The sequence below is a fragment of the Oncorhynchus mykiss genome, chromosome 8 (assembly GCF_057628025.1).
Source record: "Oncorhynchus mykiss isolate SJ-2025 chromosome 8, ASM5762802v1, whole genome shotgun sequence".
Taxonomy (NCBI): Eukaryota; Metazoa; Chordata; class Actinopteri; order Salmoniformes; family Salmonidae; genus Oncorhynchus; species Oncorhynchus mykiss.
The window spans coordinates 54,462,363-54,489,090 of NC_143029.1; the positions used below are offsets into that span (position 1 = coordinate 54,462,363).

Genomic DNA, 26,728 nt, shown 5'->3' on the forward strand with positions numbered 1-26,728 from the left:
CATGTTCAGTCAACACCACTATCACAGGCAAAACACATAACAGAGAATCAGATTCAAATCCCAACAGAATACATTTCAGCGTGTTATTCATATTGGAACCTTGATCCCTAGCAATTTGACTGGTCAACTCCTACATTTATGTGGCTCATATTCAGTAATATACATAGTTGACCATATTCACTGACTAAATTATGTTTCTGTTCTGAAGAAGATATCGCAGCTTGTTATTGATGTTAATCTGGTGTGATTTGTGTGGTCTTCCAGGTACATTTCAGGCAGTGAGGACACTGACGGTAGTGGGCATAGTCCTGGGTGTTATTGGGGCGATGATAGCCCTGTTCTCGCTCAAGTGCTATAAAATGGGCAGCATGTAGGATTCCTCCAAAGCCAAGATGACCCTTACTGCAGGGGTCACGTTCATCATTGCAGGTAGGGGGACAAGAAAGGTTTATTTATCAATGCATGTTGCTTGGAGAACAGCAATTCAATTAGTTATTTCTATCTCTCTCTGAATTTCTTTGGCGATTTATGTGTAACCACCCAAGTCCTCACTACATCAATTGTTAAAATAAATGTACAATTCCAATTTTAGCAGCGTGCCTTTGTTAAACACGCCTATTGCCACTGATCGGATGAATTCTCCTCTCAGGTATTTGTGCCATTGCTGGAGCGTCCATCTATGCCAACCCGATAGTGGCCAGTTTCATGATGACCGCCTACAACCCCAACTACGGAGGAGGGATTGGAAAGGGGATGGGAGGGAATATGATGCAGAGGTAAGAGTGGATGTCGTGTATCTGTATTTCCATATTTAGTCAGGGTTTTGGTATAGACAGGTGAGTCAGGGTATCGCTATAGACAGGCGAGTTAATTCCTGACTGTGCTTCTTCTCTGTGCCACATTTGGCCCCGCCCTCTTTGTTGCCTGGACAGGTGAAGCTTTCTGTTATTGGGTGGGATTCCGAAGTGTATGGCCTTCAGAGGACTGCAACCAGACAAGTCAACGTTAGCTCTAAATCTTTCCTAATTTTCTAGGTTTTCATTTTGTGAAGACTTACAAAGCCCCCCCCCACACCCCCACAACAGGCCAGTCAATAATCACCACCATGCAGAGGCTGGGAAAAGAGACAACCAAAAATGTATAAATCTTGTTATATTCTGCATTAAGGATAGGGGTAGGTCTTTAAATGTTGCTCAAATATAGTGCTAGATTCAATAGAAGAGTTTTCATACATGTTATTTAAAAATGTGTTCTGTTGTGGTTGAAAGTGGGCTCCATTTTTATACTGGCAATAACCATTCGTTTCAAGCTTGGTTTATTGATGAAGCTTTCATTTGTACAATGTAATGAACCAAATCAATCTTTAAAACCCTCTGTATCAAAAGCGTATTTTCTGCATTTCAAATGGCCTACCATAACATTGAGTTAAACTGAGTAGTAGATTGTACTCATACCGTACCTGGAAATTATCAACATGTGATACTATTTTCTTCCACTAGATGGCAGGAATGTTACACCTTTTGGCAAATCAAAGCTACCCTCCCATGTCAGACATATGCCTTTCTTTCCTTTTTGGTTTTCGTGAGTGTCAGACTACCAGAAATATGCAACACAGCACAATTAAATGCAGCGTGTGCTCGAACAGATGACACAACCCGTAAAAAAAAATAACATGGAGACATTTTATTCATTGCAGTGTTTTTCCCTCCCCAATTCTAAATCACACACTGGGGAATCCAGTCTCTCTCCACTGCAAGATGCCCAGAGTGACACACAGGGACATCGGGTCTCACATCCCAAAATGTGGTTTGCTGTGAGGCCTTCACTAATGTGTTCCTCCCCGAAACATCTGCATGAAGCGAACGACTTGGACCCCACCCAAAGATCCCACAAGTAATATTTTTTTTTAAACCACAGAGACAACTGACAGATTGGAGAACAAAAAAGGTAACAAGCAGTGTACATCTTTAGTCTTTCTTTGGCTACTTCATTCCAATAATTTTGACGTTAATGCCAGGTATTTTGCAGGTAAGTTCAGGTACTTTACAAATCTATAAAACAGCCGTTTAACATCCTGGCACATAATGTCAGTTCACAAAATCTACGGACGAAGTTCATGATTTTCAGGTACTACAAAAAAAATAAAATAATACAATAGTGCAGTACCTTTAAACAATAAAATCCAAAAACAGTGCACAAAAGAAAATGGTGATGAGTACTACAAATCGGTATTATATACTTCCAACTTCTCGCTCAGGAATTCTTCCACACTATCCGTGTTCCACTTGAGGATGCTGAGTTCTTCAGCAATGTTCCCGTTATCGTCCAGCAGCTTTAGTATAGGGTCTGCGCCTCTCACATACTGAAAAAAAAACCCCACAAAAAACACAGGACTATCAGGACTACAGCCAAACAAAGTAGCCATTGTAATGCCTATAAGATAATAAAAACTCCCAATATGGTGTAATATTGAAACATCATGGTGTGGCATAGGGTTCATTCCATTATGACAGGAGATTATGTTCAAGACAATGTGGTTATTTTCATTCCAAAGTTGTATAAAAAGCCGCCGGAGAAACAACCACTTCTTTATTGTATTTAACTCAACTAATGAATTGTACGCAACAGGCAAGAGTATCTACAATTCTTGTTGTACCTTAATTTGAAGACCCTTGAACATCTTCGGCTTGTCAGACCTGACAAAAGCTGTGGACACAAGGTCAACAATATCAAAAGGTCTAATGAATTAATCAATTGATGGACAGTTCTATTTTTTTTATTTTATTTTGCACAAAGCTTGTAAACAGAAACCGCTGGGAAAACATTATTTGGGTAATCAAGTTAAAAGGGACCACAGGTGTGAACGCGAGCGTACAGCTGTCCGAGGCACAAACGGTGCCGTAAGGCAGAGAGCTCCGAGGCTCTACCCCACACAAAGGCAGGCTACAATAACAGACCCTTCACAGCAAACGGACACCAAGATGACAACGGACACCAATAAGCGTTACAAGATGGGTGGTCCCGCGACAACATGTTGACACAACTCACCTTGGACTTGAGGGAACCTCCCCAATTTTCATCCACACACTTCCAGGATGGCCCCAGGGTAGAGCTGTGGAGGGGAAAGCACTGTGTTAAGTCCTGTAGCGTGCGGTTGGTCAGGGTGCGGCTCAGGATGTCCATGTTGTTCTACTGGAGGAGGACTAAGACCTGGGAGCTCAGCTCACATCAATAAAAAAAAGAAAGAAGAAACTTGACTAATATATCAGCTCATCACTAAAACCAGCATAATGACCCCAGACGTCAAGGGCCACAAGCTAGTTCTCCTCCTTGCCTTTTTAAACATGCTTGATTACGGCGTGGTAACTAGAAATCACTGGTCAGTCAACGATATTAATTCATTCACTAATTGCCAGGGAGAAATGAAGAACAAAGAAAAAAACAGCAGGACTACGGCCCTCGAGAATTGGAGCACCTTTGTCCTAAACCAATGTTGAGATTTATCTTCACAATCCTTTGGCCAATAAACAATCCAACTACCTTTCTGACTTTTCATTTTTATATACACTGATGCCCACCCACAGTGAAGCTCCTGGCGGTGAGTTGGGATAATGTGATTCTGGGCAGTCTGATTCATAAACGTGGTAGACAGGCTCTTCATCAGGGTCATTAAACTGTGAGCCTCTGCGTATGGAAGGGTTCTGACGGATGGCAGCTTTGTGGCCCGCTGGTAATCAAAGCTCCACACCAAAACACAATAACTTAGCGGAAATTGGAGTGTCACAGCAGTATTTCACAGGCACGCTGTTACTGGGAACACAAATTAAATTACACCAGCAAGCTTCCTTTTCCTTAAGCCAGGACAGCAAAATGTATTCTCACAACACACTGCATGGGAGGAAGTCACAGTTTTGTTGATTATGGGTGCATATCGACAAAGGCTTGGACACAGACAGGGCTCTAAATTAACATTTTCCATTGGTAGAACTGGTGCTCACAACTTTAAAAAGTTAGGAGCACAAAAATGTTTAGGAGCACCAGAAAATAGGATTTCTAAATTGATTGAGATTTGGCCTATATACATTTTTAGCTACATTTGAAATCACATGTGCCCTGTAAACTAATATTTAACCCTGTAAAGACATGTTTGTTACAAAAAGCAAAAATGATTTAAAAAAAAAGTTTGTCATTAGGGTTCGACATACTACCTATTGAGATGCATTACATTGAACATTTTACACTTTAAGAGCGTCAAGTTTATAAGTGACGACATACAAGAGATCAGTCCTTCAAGACAAGTCGGAACTCAGACAAACATTTCAGAATTGGAAACTTGTTGTAGAAAGACGAGGGCTGAGTTTCCCACTTGGAAAGTATTAGTAAATCATAAAAAATAAAAAAAGTTTGCTCAAATTTGACACTAAAGAAAGATTATTCTATTTAAAAAGCACGGCATTGAGTTACAGGCATACTATGCTTTGATTGTAAGGGGTGAAAACAAAATGATCTACATCAGATTTTTTTTGTATAGCATTTTCACCATAAAACACAAACATCCCTAACATACAGCTATTAAAAAGGTGCAATATGCAGAAATCCCTCTGCCATTTCCTGGCAGCGAAATTTCGAATAATTTCAAATAGCAATGTATAGTGTAGAGAATCATTGTACCACCTAAACTACTGTTAAATATATTTTCAGTAACCAAGAATTGTATTTTCAGCTGTTTGAAGCTTGTGTACAAAACCGTAAGTAAAAGACGCAAAAACTAAACTTAAGGACACTAAGCACAGATCTACCGCTTCTTAGACTTGCTTTCAATGAGAATGACAGATCTGTAACACATTTCTATGTGAATTGGGTCAGGTCGCCCAAAAAGTTACATATTGCAGCTTTAAAATGTCCCCCAATGTTTAAGTAGGCCTAGTCCCTATCAATGTTCTTAAAGGTGTGTGCACGCGTTGAAACGTCATCAGTACTTAAAGCTTCAGGCATTCTAAATGTGACTATAGGGAAAATAAACAAATAAAAATAAACATAACTTGCCCAACAATGTTATGAACACACTAACCTTCTGTACTGTTCAAATAACTTTACAAACATAGGCCTACACACTCTCCCTCCCACACCCTTGCTCTCTCTTACTCCCTCTCTCACACACACACACACACACACACACACACACACACACACACGCAGCCTACCTTTGAAGCAGGTAGGTAGCTCTTTGAGTAGCCTATTCCTTTTCCAGTTCCTGTACCATCCAAAATGTGTACCTAGCTAGCTACCACTGACTAGGCTGGGTAACATGACCAGCTAAAAATGTAATTTGTTATCTTTCCAAAAAAAATAGCGGCTTAGCTGCCCACGGCCCTTAAAGTTGATGTGGTTGTTCCTGACAAGAAGAGCATGGCTGAGCTCTTTAATCACCACTTCATTAAGTCAGGATTCCTATGTGACTCAGCCATGCCTCCTTGCCCGCCCAACATTTCCTCATCTCCCACACCTTCTTATGCGACTAGCCCCGATGCTCCTCCCTTTTCTTCCCATGCCCCGATACGAAGTTTCTCCCTGCAGGCGGTCACTGAGTCCAAGGTGGTGCTAAAGGAGCTCCTTAAACTTGACCTCAAAAAATAACATTTGGGTCAGATGGTTTCTGCCCAGATCGTCAACAAGCTTATCTCTGACCTTTTTAACCGGTCTTTCCTCTCTGGGGAGGTTCCCATTGCTTGGAAGGCAGCCATGGTTCGTCCTTTATTTAAAAGGGGGAGATCAAGCTGATCCTAACTGTTATAGGCCTATTTCTATTTTGTCCTGTTTATTGACAAGTTTTTCCAACACTTTTGATAATTAACTGACTGGCTTTCTTGATGTCTACAGTATTATCTCTGGTAAGTGCTAACTAATTTCATTTCCTACCTTAGTGTGACTTTTGGCATTGGGTGGAGGCAAGTCGTTTTTCATAGTCAGGGCTGTAGCAGCTTGTTGCAGGTCTCCTGCAGGCTACAAGGTGGTCATCAGTCATAGTAGATCTGGACTTGGACTTTATCTTCATATGAGAAAATGGAGACTCACAGAGGTAGGTTGAGAGCACATCTTATGTTGGGATACTTGTCCTCTAGCAGTAGCTCCCAGAACTCTTCCTTCATCTCAGTGGTTACCCTGGATTTCAGCTGAATGTCATTTTGAAGGGTGAGAATTTCAGTTTCTGCTATAGCTGTGTCCAACTGAAAAAGTGATCCCATTTGAGGCAATGACTTCCACACTTATGTCTGTGCCAAACGGCAAGCACATTTTAAGTGGCAATAGACTCACGTGACGCAAAGTCAGTGAAACAACTGTCAAACTCAGATGAGATGCTCTGGGACTTCCAGTTAACGTGCACTGTCAAGCTGCATCCTTGCCCTGACGCTCAAGTTCTGCATGCATGTGTTGAAAGTGCAGGTCCTTACGTTGCAGCTTTCTTGTGAGCAGTTGTAGTTCGCATTTAAAAGTGTTTCACAGAGCTGATCATGTTGATTAGACGTTTGCCTTTTCCTTGCAGCTCTACGTTCAATTCATTAAAGCATGCAAGTTAGGTCAGCGAGAAAAGCTAAACCCAGAAGCCACCGTGTGTCCTCTAGCTGTGCATATTCTGCATTGGAGAACTTGAGAAACTCATCGATTTCAGGCAACAACTCACTGAATCCCCCTAAAAATGTACCTCGGCTCAGCCACCGCACACATCCATGTGCAGCAGCAGGCCTGTGTGCTCCGCTTCAGTCTCTTCGGAAGTGAGCGCGGAATTAGCCTCCGCTGGAGGCCTTTTGCTCGAATAAAACAATCTTCATCGCTACATCCATCACCTCGTTCATGTTTAACATCTTCCCGCACAAAGCTTGCTGATGGATTACGCAGGGAAAACTAAGAAAGTCCGGGAAAGAATCATCTCGTTTGCACAATGCAACGAACCAACCTACCATAGTGGGTGCCCCATCGGTAGTGATGGAGACAAGCTGACAAAAGGGCAGTTGGAATTTGTTAACAAACTCCAGAAAAGCTTGAAAAAGATCTTCGCCCCTTGTATGTCCTTTCAGTGGCAAAATAGCGAGTAGTTCCTCCCTTTGTTCTCATGTTGTCAAATAACATTCTGATAAAAATGCATAACTGTGCCACATCTACCATATCCATGGACTAATCAAACTGGGGGGAATAACACTCGCAGTTGTCAATATCCTTCTTCAGTTGATCCTTGAGGTTCTTCGCTATTCCCCCATCTTCTTGTCACCGTATTTCTGGACAATTGAATGTCATTGATGGCGGCCGTAATTTCAGTCTTATTCTTAAAATCCCCAAACAGCGAGTCTGTAGCCTCAATAACTGCTTCCTTGATCATCTCCCCATCTTTGAACAATTTTTTATGCTTAGAAAGAACCCGACAAGATGCTATGGTTGCCTCCTTCCCTTTGGTCACAGGACTTGTGAAAACGGACTTCTGCGCTGCCAGTTGATTGTTTTGTTCTTGTACCTTTCTTAATCGTAATTCAGTCTTTGCTGGAAAATCACTTTCCTGGGCTTTTGTGTGTGGTTTTAAAATGTTGTTCTGTTACCTTTCTTTGGGATAGCGATGCTATTATGGCAGATGAGGCACACACATTTTGAGTTTGACATAAAAAAAATTATCCTCCACTCATTCCTTGTGGAACGATAAGTTTTCAGTTTTTTTGTATCCTTCCCTTCACTCATTATTGCTTCTTTTGACCACACAACTTAAGAACACATCTGGATACAAAGTTAGCTAGCTACCTGCCTGGCATCACCGTGACCTCAACTTGGAGTTGGGAGGGGGCACTTGACACACGCTAACTCTGCATACGTCAATAAGTGGGCAGAGAATGGTCATATTTTATGTAAATCACCTGACTTTTCAGACATTGCTGTGAATGGAGGACTGTCAAACATTAAAACAGAAAGACTATAGGCATTGATTTGTGTGGCTGAATTTGAGTAAATGTATAATCATCTCGTGATCGACTGGTTGGGCACCCCTGCGGTAGACCATTCGATTCTTGTGGCCAGGCTACGGAGTATTGGTGTCTCTCTGAGGGGTCTTTGGTCTGGTTTGCTAACTACCTCTCTCAAAGAGGGCAGCGTATAAAGACAGAACATCTGCTGTCTCAGCCACTGCCTGTCACCAAGGGAGTACCCCAAGGCTCGATCCTAGGCCCCACACCTCTCAATTTACATCAACAACATAGCTCAGGCAGGAGGAGGCTCTCATCCATTTATATGAAGATACAGTCTTCTACTCAGCTGGCCCCTCCCCAGATTTTGGGTTAAATGCTCTACAACAGAACTTTCTTAGTGTCCAATAAACTTTCTCTGCCCTTAACTTTGTTCTGAACACCTCCAAAAAAAAAGGTAATGTGGTCTGGTAAGAAGAATACCTCTCTCCCCACAGGTGTGATTACTACCTCTGAGGGCTTAGAGCTTGAGGTAGTCACCTCCTACAAGTACTTGGCAGTATGGCTAGATAGTACACTGTCCTCTCAGCACATATCAAAGCTGCAGGCTAAAGTTAAATCTAGACTTGGTTTCCTCTATCGTAATCGTCCTTTTTCACCCCAGCTGCCAAACTAACCCTGATTCAGATGACCATCCTACCCATGCTAAATTATGGAGACGTAACTTATAGATCGGCAGGTAAGGGTGCTCTCGAGCAGCTAGATGTTCTTTACCATTCAGCCATCAAATTTGCCACCAATGCTCCTTATAAGACACATCACTGCACTTTATACTCCTCTGTAAACTCGGCATCTCTGTATAACCGTCGCAAGACCCACTGGTTGAAGCTTATTTATAAAACCCTCTTAGGCCTCACTGCCCCTTATCTGAGATACGTACTGCAGCTCTCATCCTCCACACGCTCTGCCAGTCACATTCTGTTAAAGGTCCCCAAAGCACACACATCCCCGGGTGGCTCGTCTTTTCAGTTTGCTGCAGCTAGCGACTGGAATGAGCTGCAAACAATATACAAACTGGACAGTTTTATCTCAATCGTTTCATTCAAAGACTCAATCATGGACACTCTTACTGACAATTGTCGCTGCTTTGCGTGATGTGCTGTTGTCTATCTTCTTGCCCTTTGTGCTGATGCCTGTGCCCAATAATGTTTGTACCATGTCTTGTGCTGCTACCATGTTGTGTTGCTACCATGTTGTCATCATGTTGTGTTGCTACCATGTTGTCATCATGTTGTGTTGCTACCATACTGTGTTGTCATGTGTTCCTGCCATGCTATGCTTTGTCATCTTAGGTTTCTATGTAGTGTTGTGTTGGCTCTCTTATCGTGATGTGCGTTTTGTCCTATATATTTATTTGATTTTTTATCCCAGCCCCCGTCCCCGCAGGAGGCCTTTTGGTAGGCCATAATTGTAAATAAGAATTTGTTCTTAACTTCACTAGGGTAGGGGGCAGCATTCGGGAATTTTGGATGAAAAGCATGCCCAAATTAAACTGTCTGCTACTCAGTCCCAGAATATAGGATATGCATATAATTAGTAGATTTGGATAGAAAACACTAAAGTTTCCAAAACTGTTAAATTAATGTCTGTGAGTATGACAGAACTGATATGGCAGGCGATATTTTTGATGTGGGTACTTTTCTATTGAATGCCTATACAGTATAGGCATTCAATAGAAATAAACTATATAGGACCCAGTTCATGAGCTCTGTGCCTTCCTCTACATGCGGCCAGTCTCTAGGCATTGTTTCAGGCTTTTACTCTGAAAAATGAGGGCGATACAGCACTTTCAATCAGTGACCAGTGAAAATTTCCATTCATCAGCCATGCGCCCTGATCGTGAACGCGCCTTTCCTGTTTCTCCTTTCCTATTGACAAAGCTTTTGTCCGGTTGAAATATTATAAATTATTTATGACAAAAACAACTGGAGGATTGATTTTAAACATCGTTTGGCATGTTTCTAGTAACTTTTATCGTACTTTAAAAACGTTGTCCTGGAATTAGTGCACGCGCCGTCTGCATTCAGATTACGGACAAAACGTGCGCACAAAAAGGAGGTTTTTGCTCATAAAGAGGGACATTATCGAACAAAACAAACATTTATCGTCTAACATGGAGACCTGGGAGTGCCACCGGATGAAGATCAAAGGTATGTGATTAATTGTAATGCCATTTCTGACTTTTGTGACAATCCTTGGCTGGAAAGTGGCTGTATGCGTTTCTGTGGCTAGCTAACATAATCACAAAGTGTGCTTTCGCCGTAAAGCGTTTTTGAAATCTGACACAGCGGTTGCATTAAGGAGAAGTTTATCTATATTTCCATGAAAACACTTGTATAGTTTATCAATGTTTATGATGAGCATTTCTGTCATTTTATGTGGCTCTCTGCACTTTCACCGGATGTTTGAGACGATGCATTTCTGACCACAACGCGCCAATGTAAACTCAGATTTTTGGATATAAATATGAACTTTACCGAACAAAACATACATGTATTGTGTAACATGAAGTCCTATGAGTGTCATCTGATGAAGATCAAAGGTTAGTGATTAATTTTATCTACATTTCTGCTTTTTGTGAATCCTCTCTTTGGCTGGAAAAAAATGTCTGTTATTCTGTGAATAGGCACTCACCTAACAATCGTTTGGTTTGCTTTCGTAGTAAAGCCTTTTTGAAATCGGACACTGTGGCTGGATTTACAACAAGTGTATCTTTAAAATGGTGTAAAATAGATGTATGTTTGAGGAATTTTAATTATGGGATTTCTGTTTTGAATTTGGCGCTCTGCAGTTTCACTGGCTGTTGACGAGGTTGGACGCTACCGTCCCACGTACCCTAGAGAGGTTAACTGACTTGTCTAGTTCAATAAAAAAATAAAAAGTTACAAAAATGGTCCACGACATGCGCACGAATCCACGGCAGAAAGAAAAAACAGTTCCGTAATATTGGGCATAACCTTTAAATTATTTTATCTAGAGGTACACGGTCTTGAGCGATGTAAAGGCGCGAGGATTGAATGTAGCTGTGTTCCGTTCTGCGCTTACAAGGGTCCGTGAGGAAATAGGTTATCTGGTGCTTCCCTCTTCAACACAATTTTAAGTTGGCTCTCATTCAACTGACTCACTTACGAGGCAGGTTAGCGTGAGAGCGCATGATGCAACGACTAGAGGGAGCGGCTCCCTCTGCAGGCCAAAACAAGCACAACACCCCTTGACTATAAATACTGTAAATTACAAACTGCCCAAAAATTTGGTCTCTCCCTCCCCCCACAGGAAACCCAAACATGAGCAAAAACAGTACTATTAATACAGAAATTACTACCCCTTTTTCACAGCAACTATTGCCCTTTTTCTTTGATGTTACAGACAAACTAGGACCAACAACAGTAGCCTGCCTCTGACTTCATCAGAAATGTGCCCATACTATTATATAAATTAATCAATACAATACCAACCCTTTTGACCTGGGGGGGGGGGGGGGGGTGTATTTATTTAATGCATTATACTGCTATTGTGCTTTGGTAACGCACAATTAATAAAAGATGGTACCATATGATAATTATTGGTACCATTTTTCAGAATTGTGCATTACCATGGCAGAATGTATAATGCAGGTTAAAACCCATGGAATTTCCATGATCCACAACTACCATGTTATAAATTAAGCAATAACATTATTATTATTGTGCATGGCAGTACCACCATACTTCAAGGCTAAAACCATGGTACATTTTCATGAGTCAGACTATACCATGGTATAAGTGGAAGTACCATAGTAGTAGTACCATATTGAAATAACCATGCCCATCCCTAATGTCATGCCCATTTTTTGGGGCATTTTCTAAAACGCTTTGAGTAAAAACTCATTAGAATGGGCCAAAACCCAAAAGGCCATTGCTGGCTTGCTCCACTAATGGAACTGGAGCGACAGTAATATTAGCCGGCAGAGAGGCAGCAGGGCCGTAGGTGCAACTGAAGGATATTTTCTGGGCAAACAGAGAGATTTGATTGACAAAATGTCCTCTATGCTCGCCGAGGCTCATTAAAACAATACAAAGTCCGTTCGCAAATATTAATAATGCAGCAGAATGTAGTAGTGCCATCTCCCAGGTCTCCTACGGATTAAGAAGAGGGGCAGAAATGTGATGTTTTTAGCTCAACATGGAAAATGGCAACCACAGCCTTACAGTACATGTTGTCCTTTGTGGCACAGTTGACAAGAGGGTGGCGCTCTTGAAGGTTCCCATACAGGGTATAAACATATGCACTTACTGTAAGTCACTTTAGGAAAAGTGTTTGCCAAGTGGCATATAATTATACATCACAGGACTGGGGTAATAATCAAGAAGTGACGTGAGGTGTGCTGCTGCCTCACACTGCTCTCTGTAGGCTTGCTCTCCTAAGTAGTGTTGCTAGGATACCACAGCACGTGGGCATAGTTTAATCAAGCAGAAATGACAGTTGTTTTGTACTCCACCACCTGAATCAGCTTTTGGTCTATTTGAGTAGTCGAAGGCTTGTTAAGAATAGAGTGGCACCGTTGGTAGTGTGGTGATACTGCTTTAACTGCAACATTTGACCAAGTTTCAAACACTGGGGCACGTAAGCTGCAGTGGCGGTCTTTGCCGTTTAAGATGAGGGAGTAGGGCTGTTCAAAAGTGACCGTATTACTGCCACACCGGCGGTCACGAGTCATGATGGCAGTCAAATTCAACGTGTCCGTTTAGTCACGGTAATTAGGCTTCTGCAAGCTCTGATGCGGATGGTCATTAGTAGCCTACCAAACCTGCTACTCATCACTATTGTCTCTCTAATCACTCTGACATCAAAGCAAATGTCATGTAAAAGAGAGTCCACGAGGTCATGTTGCACAACAATTCTATAGGCTATGCAATTGCGTGAGAAAACCGAGTTAAATGGCCTCTATTAGAAAGAGGATCCCATCAGCTTTCTATAAGCTATGCCTACTATATTTATTTCTCAACTGTCCTAATATTAAGCACATTGCTTATCTTTACAACATGAGTATAGCCTACCTGGCTGACACGAAAATGAACCACACACACCCACAGTACACATCTACTCATTCAAGGGTTTCTTTATTTTGACTATTTTATACATTGTCGAAAAACAGTGAAGACATCAAAACTATGAAATTATACATATAAAACCATGTAGTAACAAAAAAAAAGTGTTAAACAAATCTAAATATATTTGAGAATTGAGATTCTTCACCCTTTGCCTTGATGACAGCTTTGTACACTCTTCGCATTCTTTCAACCTGCTTCACCTGGAATGCTTTTCCAACAGTCTTGAAGGAGTTCCCACATATGCTGAACACTTGTTCGCTGCTTTTCCTTCACTCTGCGGTCCAACTCATGCCAAACCATCTCAATTGGGTTGAGGTCGGGTGATTGAGGAGGCCAGGTCATCTGATTCAGCACTCCATCCTTTGGTCAAATAGCCCTTACACAGCCGAGAGGTGTGTTGGGTCATTGTCCCGTTGAAAAACAAATGATAGCCATACTAAGCTCAAACCAGATGGGAGTATCGCTGCAGAATGCTGTGGTAGCCATGCTGGTTAAGTGTGCCTTGAATTCTGAATAAATCACTGACAATGTCAATAGCAAAGCACCCCCACACCATCACACCTCCTCCGTGCTTCATGGTGGGAACCACACATGCGGAGATCATCCGTTCACCTACTCTGCATCTCACAAAGACATGGATGTTGGAACAAAAAATTTCAAATTTGGACTCATCAGACCATAAGGACCGATTTCCATCGGTCTAATGCCCATTGCTCGTGTTTCTTGGCCAAAGCAAGTCTCTTCTTATTGGTGTCTTTTAGTAGGGGTTTCTTTGAAGCAATTCGACCATGAAGGCCTGATTCACACAGTCTCCTCTGAACAGTTGATGTTGAGATGTGTCTTTTACTTGAACATTTAATTGGTCTGCAATTTCTGGAGGCTGGTAACTCTAATGAACTTACCCTCTGCAGCAGAGGTAACTCTGGGTCTTCCTTTCCTGTGGCGGTCCTCATGAGAGCCAGTTTCATCATAGCACTTGATGGTTTTTGCGACTGCACTTGAAGAAACTTTCAATGTTCTGGTCTTTCAAATCTTCATGACTTAAAGTAATGATGGACTGTCATTTCTCTTTGCTTATTTGAGCTGATCTTGCCATAATATGGACTTGGTCTTTTACCAAATAGGGCTCTCTTCTGTATACCACCCCTACCTTGTCACAACACAACCGTGTTCCCATTGATGATGATAGTCGGCGAATATGGTGATTTGAGACTCGTAGTATGATGGGATAGTTTGAAGCGTATGGGACGGTTTCTTTGTCGGGGCGTTGCTACTTACTTATGTACAGTTTATAGGAGATAGGAATGTGATTTTAGGAGGTATAATAGATTCAATCTTAACAAAAATACTTTCATCATTTTCATATCATATGCACAACGTATTGGATGGAAACTTGACAGATAAAGGGGATATACTTTCCAAGATAAAGTATTTTGTTCATACAGTTAAGGACAAAACAAAATGAAAACCAATATTACATTTGTTTTCCATAGCTCCATAGTTTTCCAATGATTGTTCCATTATTCACGGTTTACCATGTTAGAGTTTCGGCGGGAAAAGTCTTAACAAAGAACATTCCTTGGGTTAAATACTGAAGCGGGAAAGAAAGTCTTCTTCTACTTAAATTTACAACAGGGCGTGAGGTGTCAAAACTCCCAACAGCTCCCTCCTCCCCTCTTCTGTGGGTGAGAAGGTCCGGTTATTGTCAACCTTTGCCAAGCTGATCTGACCCATTGTGATCCTCACAGGACAGTCATGACACAACATCGATTGAGAGAATTTTGAGTAATCAAAGTGACAGTGACACATTTAATACACCTTGCACTCTCGCCTGCATCTAGCTGATCTAGGGTGTAATCATTCGTCCAACAGTTGCAAATGAGAGTTTCAATTCGAAAAATGTTTATCCCGGTTTCGTTTGCTTCCGTTCAAGCAAAGTTTTTGAACAAAATCGGCAGAATGAATTCACCCGATCACACGCAAAACACAGTTCACTTTCATAGCAGCCACATAAAAACACCAAGATCACTTTGCTCGTTGTATATAATGCCTTCTCACAACTATCTACGCATCCTCCTCTTCTCACCTTTTGCTGTCACTTGTGGACATCAGTGCACAGCACATCAGCTTTCTGTGACCAGACAACACCAACTTTCCAAGCCAAACCTGTATATCATAACCGCTAACTGCTACACACAGCCTACATTGTTGTCATGTCATAGTCAACATACTAGAAGACGTTAGTAAACCCGCTACAGCATTTTAAACCCGCGGGCAACGGTGGCAATATATTTATAAAACCAAAAGCTTCCCTTGACTAGCATCCCTCTGTCTGATTCTGGTGTTTGAGTAGGCAAAACTAGCTAGCTGCATTCACTAGCAAAAAGTATATATATATATATATATATATATATATTTTTTTTTTTTTCTAATCTCTAAATGAATTTGTTCAAAACTTTCCAACTATAGTCTCTCTTGCTTTCTGAGTCAACTACTCACTACATTTTATGCAGTGCTAACTAGCTGTAGCTTATGCTTTCAACACTAGATTAATTCTCTGATCCTTTGATTGGGTGGACAACATGTCAGTTCATGCTGCAAGAGCTCTGAGGTTGGAGGATGTCCTCCGGAAGTTGTCATAATTACTGTGCAAGTCTATGGAAGGGGGTGAGAACCATGATTGATCCTCCTAGGTTTTGTATTAGAGTCAATATACCCGAAGGAGAACAGAAGCTAGCTGTCCTCCGGCTACACCACGGTGATACCCTACAGAGTGCCGCGGAGGTTACTGTAGACTAGAGGTCAACCGATAATGGGTTTTCAATGACGATACCGATTATTGGAGGACCATAAAAAAGCCGATGCCGATTAATCTGACAAAAATATTTTTTTTGTAACAATGACAATTACAACGATACTGAATGAACACTTATTTTAACTTAATAAAATCAATTTAGCCTCAAATAAATAATGAAACATGTTCAATTTGGTTTAAATAATGCAAAAACAACGTGTTAGAGAAGAAAGTAAAAGTGCAAAATGTTCTATGTAAGAAAGTTAACGTTTCAGTTCCTTGCTCAGAACATGGGAACATGAAAGCTGGTGGTTCCTTTTAACATGAGTCTTCAATATTCCCAGGTAAGAAGTTTTAGGTTGTAGTTATTATAGTGATTATAGGACTATTTCCCTCTATACCATTTGTATTTCATATACCTTTAACTATTGGATGTTCTTATAGGCACTTTAGTATTGCCAGTGTAACAGTTTAGCTTCCGCCCCTCTCCTCGCTCCTACCTGGGCTCGAACGAGGAACACATCGACAACAGCCACCCTCGAAGCAGCGTTACCCATGCAGAGCAAGGGGAACAACTACTCCAAGTCTCAGAGCGAGTGACATTTGAAACGCTATTAGCACGCACCCCGTTAACTAATCTCGGGAGTTGATAGGCTTGAAGTCATAAACAGCAGAGCTGCTGGCAAAACACACAAAAGTGCTGTTTGAATGAATACTTAAGAGCCTGCTGGTGCCTACCATCGCTCAGTCAGACTGCTCTATCAAATCATAGACTTAATTATAACATAATAACACACAGAAATACGAGCCTTAGGTCATTAATATGGTCGATTCCAGAAACTATCATCTCATAAGTCTAAATAGTCCTGTTACATTGCACAACCTTCAATGTTATGTCATAATTACGTAAAATTCTGGCAAATTAGTTTGCAACGAGCCAGGCGGCCCAAACGGTTGCATATACCCTGACTCTGCGTGCAATGAACGCAAGAGAAGTGACACAATTTTACCTGGTTAATATTGCCTGTTAACCTGGATTTCTTTTAGCTAAATATGCAGGTTTAAAAATATATACTTCTGTGTATTGATTTTAAGAAAGGCATGGATGTTTATGGTAAGGTACAACGATTGTGCTTTTTTCGCAAATGCGCTTTTGTTAAATCATCCCCCGTTTGGCGAAGTTGGCTGTCTTTGTTAGGAAGAAATAGTCTTCACACAGTTCGCAAAGAGCCAGGCGGCCCAAACTGCTGCATATACCCCGACTCTGTTGCAAGAGAAGTGACAAAGAAATTCATGTTAGCAGAAAATATTAACTAAATATGCAGGTTTAAAAACATATATATATATATATATATATATATATACACTTGTGTATGATTAAGAAAGGCATTGATGTTTAGGTACCTTTTTTACGAATGCGCACCGCATCGATTATATGCAACGCAGGACACGCTAAATAAACTAGTAATATCATCAACCATGTGTAGTTAACTAGTGATTATGATTCTTTTTATAAGATAAGTTTAATGCTAGCTAGCAACTTACCTTGGCTTCTTACTGCATTCGGGTAATAGGCAGGCTCCTCGTGGAGTGCAAAGAGAGGCAGAGCGCTGGACTAGTTAACCTCTCTAGGGTAGGGGGCAGCATTCGGAATTTTGGATGAAAAGCATGCCCAAATTAAAACGGCCTGCTACTCGGGCCCAGAAGATATGATATGCATATTACTGGTAGATTTGGATAGAAAACACTAAAGTTTCCAAAACGGTTAAAATAGTGTCTGTGAGTATTACAGAACTGATTTAGCAGGCAAAAACCAGAGAAAAATCCATTCAGGAAGTGTTTTATTTTTCTATTCAATGCCATTAAAGTATCCATTGACTTAGGACTCCATTTGCAGTTCCTATGCCTTCATCTAGATATCAACAGTCTTTAGAAATCATTTCAGGCTTGTATTCTTATAAATGAGGGAGTAAGACCAGTCTGAACGAGTGGACCCTACCGTGTCGCAGAGCTTTTTCATGCGCATGTGCATTTCCTGTTTACCTTTTATGTTAACGACGTTATTGTCCGGTTGAAATATTATAGATCATTTAGGCTAAAAAACAACCTGAGGATTGAATATAAACATAATTTGACATGTTTCTATGAACTTTACAAATACAATTTGGATTTTTTTGTCTGATTGTTTTGACTGCGTTTGAGCCTGTGGATTACTGAAGAAAACGCGCTAAGGTTTTTGGATATAAAGATACTTCATCGAACAAAAGGAACATTTATTGAGTAAATTAATATCTTCTGATTGCCACCATATGAAGATCATCAAAGGTAATTGATTAATTTTATCTGTATTTCTGAGTTTTGTAACGCTTCTGCTTGGCCGGTTACTGTTTGTAATAATTTGTCAACTGGGCTATGTATGTTCTGGGCTAGGTATGCTTTCGCCGAAAAGCATTTTATAAATATGACACTGTGGTTGGTTTAACAAGAAGTTAGGTTTAAAGATTATGTAAAATATGTTTTGCTTTCTGAATTTTTATAATGAGCATTTCTGTAATTGAATTTGGCTCTGCAATCTCACTGGATGTTGGCCAGATGGGACACTAGCGCCCCACATACCCTAGAGAGGTTAACCGTAAGGTTGCAAGATTGAATCCCCGAGCTGACAAGGTAAAAATCACCGTTCCTAGGCCATCATTGAAAATAAGAATTAGATCTTAACTGACTTGCCCAGTTAAATAAACGGTGTGTAAAATATTAAATTAAATATATATATTTAAAATCGGCTATACCTGTGTCCAAAAATACCGATTTCCGATTATTGAAACTTGAAAATCGGCCCGAATTAATCAGCCATTCCGATTAAATCGGTCTACCTCTAGTAGACCATTGCAAAAAAAGTGTGTTTTAATCAATTATTTGGTGTAGTGAATATATTTGGTATAGTTTTATCTAAAAAGGATGACTTTAAATGTTTTCACAATTGTTAGGAAATTCCTCTGAGAAGCCTCCGCTGGTCAGCTGATAATGGTGAAAAGACCCAAAGATTATCTTCCCAGCAATCACAGACTACAGCGAACTAATAATAAAAAGGGTTGAGCAATATGGACAAAAATCCATATAACTGAATCTCTTGGTGGTACTATACTTTCCGAATAGACTGTAGATCACAAATTAAAAGATAAAACCCACACACAGTAGCAATGAATGAATCTAACAGTACATTTGCTATCCAACTAAGAGCTGGGAAATTAAAAGTAAACCTACAGAAAGCTGAGAGCATCCTCTTTCCAGCTGTGACAAGAGGATAGCTGCGTTTCCCCAGCAATTGGATTATAAAATGTTACTCAATCATAACACTTAAGGAGCATTTGTCTCTCTGGGAAATGAGAGAGTGTGACTCTCTCGACACAGCAGCAGGCTCCGGCGAAACAGGTACATGGGCAGGCAGACACTTTCATTACAGGAATCATGACGATAAAGTAGTTTACTGTTTCACTAAATCATGGTTTTAGCCTCAGGGAAAAAAAATAGGCCGTTTTTAGTGAGGTGAATGTACAGCAAACACAAATGCAACCAATTAATTGGTTGTCAAAAGGTCGCAAAACGGGACTAAAGGGTTGTAGTCTGGAGCCCTGCCTTGTAGGCTTTTCACTATACGCATACTCTAACTTTTGTTTCACTTCAATGAAAACGGGCTCCATCTTTGCAATCAACACTAGCCTAGGCAAAGGCTCCTCTCTCGCTTTCGCTCTCTCCTCAGCAGCAGAGCAGCCCCAGACAATTTATTTTATTGGCCAAAAGCCAACAATTACCTGCTAACGGAAACTCTATGCCCCAGTGGCTTTCCATAGCACCCCTACACACATCGTGGGGCGCTCTGTCCATTGTGCTGACGGCACAAATTCTGTATTCTCGTCGCCAACCTGTCACTCAATCATTGAAACTTTTTTTCTAAAGGGACCTGAGGGGGCACAAGTTTCAACTGAGGGAGCTACGCCCCCTTTTGCCCCATCGTGGAGCCAGGTATGTGCTGATATACAGTGAATTCAGAAAGTATTCACACCTTGACTATTTCAAAATGTTGTGTTACTGCCTGAATTTAAAATGAATTAAAATGTAGTTTTTTTGGTCACTGGCCTACACATATACACAATACCCCATAATGTCAATGTAGAATTACGTATTTCAACATTTTTACAATTAATAAAGAAAATCTTAAATGTTTTGAGTCATTAAGTATTTAACCCCTTTTGTTATGGAAAGCCTAAATAAGTTCAGGAGTAAATATTTGCTTACAAGTCACATAATAAGTTGCATGGACTCACTATGTTCAATAGTGTTTACAATGATTGAATGACCTCATCTCTATACCCCACACATACAGATAATTGTAAGGTCCCTCAATTGAGCAGTACATATCAAAGACAGATTCAATCACAGACATCAGGGAGGTTTCCAATGTCTTGCAAAGAAAAGTAGACATTTAATATCCCTTTGAGCATGGTGAAGTTCTTACACTGTATATGGTGTACCTATACACCCAGTCACTACAAAGACCTTCCTAACACAATTGCCGGAGAGGAAGGAAACCACTCAGGGATTTCACCATGACGCAAATGGGGACTTCAAAACAGTTACAGAGTTTAATGGTTGTGATATGAGAAAACTGAGAATGGAGCAACAACATTGTAGTTACTACACAATACTAACCTAATTGACAGAGTGAAAAGGAAGCCTGTACAGAAGACAAATATTCCAAAACATGCATCCTGATTACAACAAAAAGCTAACGTAACACTGCAAACATTTAAAAACAAATCCGGAATACAAAGTGTTATGTTTGGGGCAAATCTAATACATTACTGAGTACCACTCTATATATTTTCAAGCATAATGGTGGCTGCATCATGTTATTGGTATGCAATCGTTAAGGACTGGGGAGTTTTTCAGGATAGAAATAAATAAATAAAATGGAATGAAGCTAAGCACAGGCAAAACCCTGGTTCAGTCGGCTTTCCACCAGACACTGGGAGATGATTTCAATGCTATTCATTGACTACAGCTCAGCGTTCAACACCATAGTGCCCTCAAAGCTCATCAATAAGATAAGGACCCTGGGACTAAACACCTCCCTCTGCAACTGGATCCTAGACTTCCTGACGGGTCGCCCCCAGGTGGTAAGGGTAGGTAACAACACATCCGCCACGCTGATCCTCAACACAGGGGCCCCTCAGGGGTGCGTGCTCAGCCCCCTACTGTACTCCCTGTTCACTCATGACTGCACGGCCAGGCACAACTCCAAAACCATCATTACATTTGCCGATAACAACAGTGGTAGGCCTGATCACTGACAACAACAAGACAGTCTATAGGGAGGAAGTCAGAGACCTGGCCATGTGGTGCCAGGACAATAACCTCTCCCTCAACGTGATCCAAAGGAGACAAAAAAGAGAACCGAGCACACCCCCATTCTCATCGACGGGGCTGCAGTGGAGCATGTTGAGACGTTCAAGTTCTTTGGTGTCCACATCAACAACAAACTAGAATGGTCCAAGCACACCATGACAGTCGTGAAGCGGGCAGGACAACTGCGTGGCCTCCTACCAAAAGGCACAACAGAGGGTAGTGCGTACGGCCCAGTACATCACTGGGGCCAAGCTTCCTGCCATCCAAGACCTCAATAACAGGTGGTGTCAGAGGAAGGCCCTAAAAATTCTCAAAGACTCCAGCCACCCTAGTCATAGACTGTTCTCTCTGCTACCGCACGGCAAGAGGTACCGGAGCGCTAAGTCTAGGTCCAAAAGGTTTCTTAACAGCTTCTACCCCCAAACCTTAAGACTCCTGAACATCTAATCAAATGCACCCCCACATTATTTTCCACCACTGCTACTCTCTGTTATCTATGCACACTCACTTTAATAACTCTTCCTTCATGTACATATTACCTCAATTAACTAGTCTAACAGGTGCCCCCGCACATTGACTCTGTACTGGTACCCCCTGTGTAGTCTCGCTATTGTTATTTTACTGCTGCTCTTTAACTACTTGTAACTTTTATTTCTTATTCTTATTTTGTAAACTGCATTGTTGATTAGGGGCTTGTAAGTAAGCATTTCACTGTAAGGTCATCTGTTGTATTCGGTGCATGTGACTAACACAATTTGATTTTGACCTTTCAGCAGGTCAATAACCTAAAACACAAGGGCAAATCTACACTGGAGTTGCTTACCAAGAAGACAGTGAATGTTCCTGAGTGTCCGAGTTAACGTTTTGACTTAAATCTGCTTGAAAATCTATAGCAAGACTTGAAAATGGTTGTCTAGCAATGATCAACAACCAATTCGACAGAGCTTGAAAAAAAAATAGAAACGAGTAAATGGGCAAATGCTGCACAATCCAGGTGTGGAAAGCTCTTAGAGCCTTAACCAGACTTAGTCACAGCTGCCAAAGGTGATTCTAACATGTATTGACTCAGGGGGTTGAATACAAGATAGTTATTTATCTTTTTTTTTTTTAAATGCTCGAATTGTTCTTCAACTTTGACAGAGTATTTTGTGTAGATCATTGACAAAAAAAACAACTAAGTCCATCTTAATCCCACTTTGTAACAACTAAATGCCCCCTCCAAAAAAATCAAGGACTGACCGGGTGAAACTCAGGCTATTGATGAGCTTCCAGCACATTATTTTCACCTGAAAATGATTTTCCAATAAGTGCAGATGAATGGACAGAAACAACAACAATTGACATACCCATAGATAGTCTAAATGCAGCCTAATGTCTTACCTTCCTGGACTCCATATGGACCTCCTGCTGGCAGCACTGTTTGCAGACAGGCTGGATCGAGCTCAGGCTGAACTCCCCCAGCAGGTCACAGGAGCTGCACAGGAGGTTGCTGGAAAAGCCCAGCTCTCTGCATGACTCTGAGGACAAGTTGGCTCCATATGCCGACAGCTGAGCAGGAGACAATGGGAAACATTGGATTGGTTGTCACATCACTTATTCCTAAGTACATCTCCAGTTAGCCACAACATTGTCACAAGATCGAGTATGGGTTGGCATACCAATCAGTAATGTGGAGGAATCTCACATGTATTTTTTATTTATTTAACTAGGTAAGTCAGTTAAGAACAAATTCTTATTTACAATGGATAGGCCTACCAAAAGGCCTCCTGCGGTGATGGGGGCTGGGATAAAAATAAAAAAAACTAATAAATAATGGACAAAACACACATCACGACAAGCGAGACAACAACATAAAGAGAGAGGCAGCAACACAACATGGTAGCAGCACAAAACAGGGTACAAACATTGTTGGGCACAGACAACAGCACAAAGGGCAAGAAGGTAGAGACAACAATACATCACGCAAAGCAGCCACAGCTGTCAGTAAGAGTGTCCATGATTGAGTCTTTGAATGAAGAGATTGAGATAACTGTCCAGTTTGAGTGTTTGTTGCAGCTCGTTCCAGTCGCTAGCTGCAGCGAACTGAAAAGACGAGCAACCCAGGGATGTGTGTGCTTTGGGGACCTTCAACAGAATGTGACTGGCAGACTAGGTGTTATAAGTGGAGGATGAGGGCTGCAGTAGATATCTCAGATAGGGGGGAGTGAGGCCTAAGAGTGTTTAGAAATAAGCAACAACTAGTGGGTCTTGCAACAGGTATACAGAGATGACCAGTTTACCTCCGTAATCTAGCATGGTCATCTGAATCAGGGTTAGTTGGTCAGTTGAGTTGAAAGAGGAGCAATTATGACAGAGGAAACAAAGTCTAGATTTAACTTAAGCCTGCAGCTTGATATGTACTGAGAGAAGGACAGTGTACTATCTAGCCATACTCCAAGTACTTGTAGGAGTTGATTACCTTGAGCTCAGAACCCTCAGAGGTAATAATCACACCTGCAGGGAGAGAGGTATTCTTCTTACCAGACCACATTACCTTTGTTTTGGAGGTGTTCAGAACAAGGTTAAGGGCAGAAAAGGCATGTTGGACACTAAGAAAGCTTTGTTGTAGAGAGTTTATCCCAAAGTCTGGGGAGGGGCCAGCTGAGTATAAGACTGCATCATCTGCATATAAATGGATGAGAGAGCGTCCTACTGCCTGAGCTATGTTGTTGATGTAAATTGAGAAGAGTGTGGGGCCTAGGATTGAGCCTTGGGGTACTCCCTTGGTGATAGGCAGTGGCTGAGACAGCAGATGTTCTGACTTTATACACTGCACTCTTTGAAAGAGGTAGTTAGAAAACCAGACCAAAGACCCCTCAGAGAGACACCAATACTCCTTAGCCGGCCCACAAGAATGGAATGGTCTACTGTATCACAAGCTTTGGCCAAGTCAATAAAAATAGCAGCACAACATTTCTTAGAATCAAAGGACAATGGTGACATCATTGAGGACCTAGAAGATTGCACTAACACATCCATAACCTGAGTGGAAACCAGTTTGCATAACAGAGAGAATACTATAGACATCAAGAAAGCCAGTCAGTTTACTATTTTTAAGTTTTTCCAACGCTTTTGATAAACAGGGCAAAATAGAAATAGGCCGATAACAGTTAGGATCAGCTTGATCTCCCCCTTTAAATAAATGACAAACTGTGGCTGCCTTCCAAGCAATGGGAACCTCCCCAGAGAGGAGACAAGTTAAAAAGGTCTGAGATAGGCTTGGCGATGATAGAGACAGCAACATTAACCTCTCTTGGGTAGGTGGCAGTATTTTGAATTTTGGATGAATGAGGTGCACAATGTAAACTGCCTGTTACTCAGGCCCAGAAGCTAGGATATGCATATGCATGGTAGTATTGGATAGAAAACACTCTAAGGTTTCCAAAACGGTTAAAATAATGTCTGTGAGTATAACAGAACTGATATGGCAAGTGAAAACCTGAGGAAAATCCATCCAGGAAGTGGGATATTTTTGATGTGGGTACTTTACTATTAAATTCAGTATGTATTTGGATTGGACCCAAATTGCAGTTCCTATGGATAGATATCAACAGTATTTAGACATTGTTTCAGGCTTGTATTCTGAATAATGAGGAAGAATGAGACCATTCTTTCAGTGGAATCTAGATTGAACCAGAGCCGTTTTGAGCGCGTGACCCGATTGCGTGCCGTTCGTTGTTTTTCCTTTCTATTGAAGACGCTATTGTCTGGTTGAAATATTATCGATTACTTAGACAATAGACAACCCGAGGATTAATACCTTTACTTGGTTTTAAAATGTTTCTATGCTTTTGTAAGCGGAGCACTGTCCTCAGATAATCGCATGGTATGCTTTCGCCGTAAAGCCTTTTTGAAATCTGACACAGCGGCTGGATTAACAAGAAGTTCATCTTTAAATTGATGTATAACACTTGTATTTTTATGAATGTTTAATTGGATTATTTCTGTATTTTGAATACCTGCCCATAAGAGGTTTTAAAGAAGAAAGGGTCTAAACCATGTGACCCAGATGTTGTTTTGGGGTCAAGTTTCAGGAGCTCCTTCAGCACCTTGGACTCAGTGAACACCTGCAGGGAGAAACTTTGTAGAGGGGCAGGGGAAATAGAGGGAGGAGCACCGTGGCTAGTCACATTAGAAGGGGTGGGAGATGAGGAAATGTTGGACGGGCAAGAAGGCATGGCTGAGTCAAATAGGAATCCTGACTTAATGAAGTGGTGATTAAAGAGCTCAGCCATGTGCGTCGTGTCAGTAACAACCACATCAACTTTAAGGGACATGGGCAACTGAGGAGGGTTTATTCTCCAGGTCTTTAATATTTATCCAGAACTTCTTGGGGTTAGACCCAGAGAGAGAACTGCTCCTTAAAGTAACTAACTTTGGCCTTCCGGACAGCCTGAGTGCACTTATTTCTCATTTGCCTAAACGAGAGCCAGTCAGCCTGAGTATGTGTGTGCTGAGCCTTTCACCAAATGCAATTCTTGAGGTGGAGTAACTCTGCAAGATCACGGTCGAACCAGGTGCTTAACCTGTTTTTAATTCTCATTTTCTTTATGGGGGCGTGTTTGTTAACAATACCACTGAAAATTTCAAAAAAGGTCCAAGTGTCTTCGACAGAGGGGATCAAGCTGATTCTATACCATTTTACAGAGACCAGTTCATGAAGGAAGGCTTGCTCAAGTTCTTTTAGCAAGCTTCTACGACAAATCAGGACAGTTCCTTTCATTGAGCATCCATTACTAACACAAAGTAGTGTTGTGGAAATTCCGTACATAAACATTAATTTATATACACATCATTGGGTCGTGTGCATGTAACCCGTTTAAATTATCGCGTTCATCTTCACAGAAGTACAACAATGAGGTTAGCTAGGTAGAATGTTTGCATAATCTCAGCTGCTGACGGTCTCGCCGTGGTTGGCTCTTCCCTTTGTCACTTCAGTCTTTCATCGATCACAACTCGCGTTAAATCGGGTTTGCGTTAAAGTGCAGTATGTAAGGGTTAACGTTTGAGATGTCTTGTCATTTGTAGCTAACGTTAGCTGGTGAACGAATCAACTTTAGTAAACCGGTGCGATTTTGATAAGCCACGTCATTCATTTCAAGATAACTACACTGTCGCGGCAAAGCAGTGGGTATAAATCGAGTGTAACAAAAGAAAATCTGCCATCCGATAAACGCTGTGCTATGTATACGTGTGGATATTTTTATTGATAAACCTACCGTTTGTATGAGAGAAAGAAGCCACAGGAGATACACCTCCCCAGACATTTTGGAGATTGCTTTGTTAGGGAAGGAAATTGAGGACCCATTAAATGTAGGAAGTAGTACTGCCAACTGCCTGATGTCCTGTAAATTGCAATATACACGCTTTTTGGGTTCTCTTTACATTCAACACAC

At 41.2% G+C, this 26,728-nt stretch overlaps 1 protein-coding gene and 1 long non-coding RNA gene across 2 annotated transcripts; one reads left to right on the forward strand and one right to left on the reverse strand.

The window, feature by feature from the left end:
- Nucleotides 1–264: 264 nt before the first annotated feature.
- Nucleotides 265–1,924, forward strand: LOC149982024 (uncharacterized). Its single transcript, XR_016482440.1, has 2 exons — nucleotides 265–429; nucleotides 650–1,924. It is a non-coding gene; the product is annotated as an uncharacterized LOC149982024 (long non-coding RNA).
- On the reverse strand, nucleotides 1,669–26,610 carry selenof (selenoprotein F). Its single transcript, NM_001124454.5, has 5 exons — nucleotides 26,552–26,610; nucleotides 22,674–22,841; nucleotides 3,049–3,112; nucleotides 2,657–2,706; nucleotides 1,669–2,362 (listed from the first exon to the last, which is right to left on the reverse strand). Exons 1-5 carry the CDS (start codon nucleotides 26,597–26,599, stop codon nucleotides 2,219–2,221), a joined length of 474 nt encoding a protein of 157 aa, NP_001117926.2. The 5' UTR covers nucleotides 26,600–26,610; the 3' UTR covers nucleotides 1,669–2,218.
- Nucleotides 26,611–26,728: the final 118 nt, after the last annotated feature.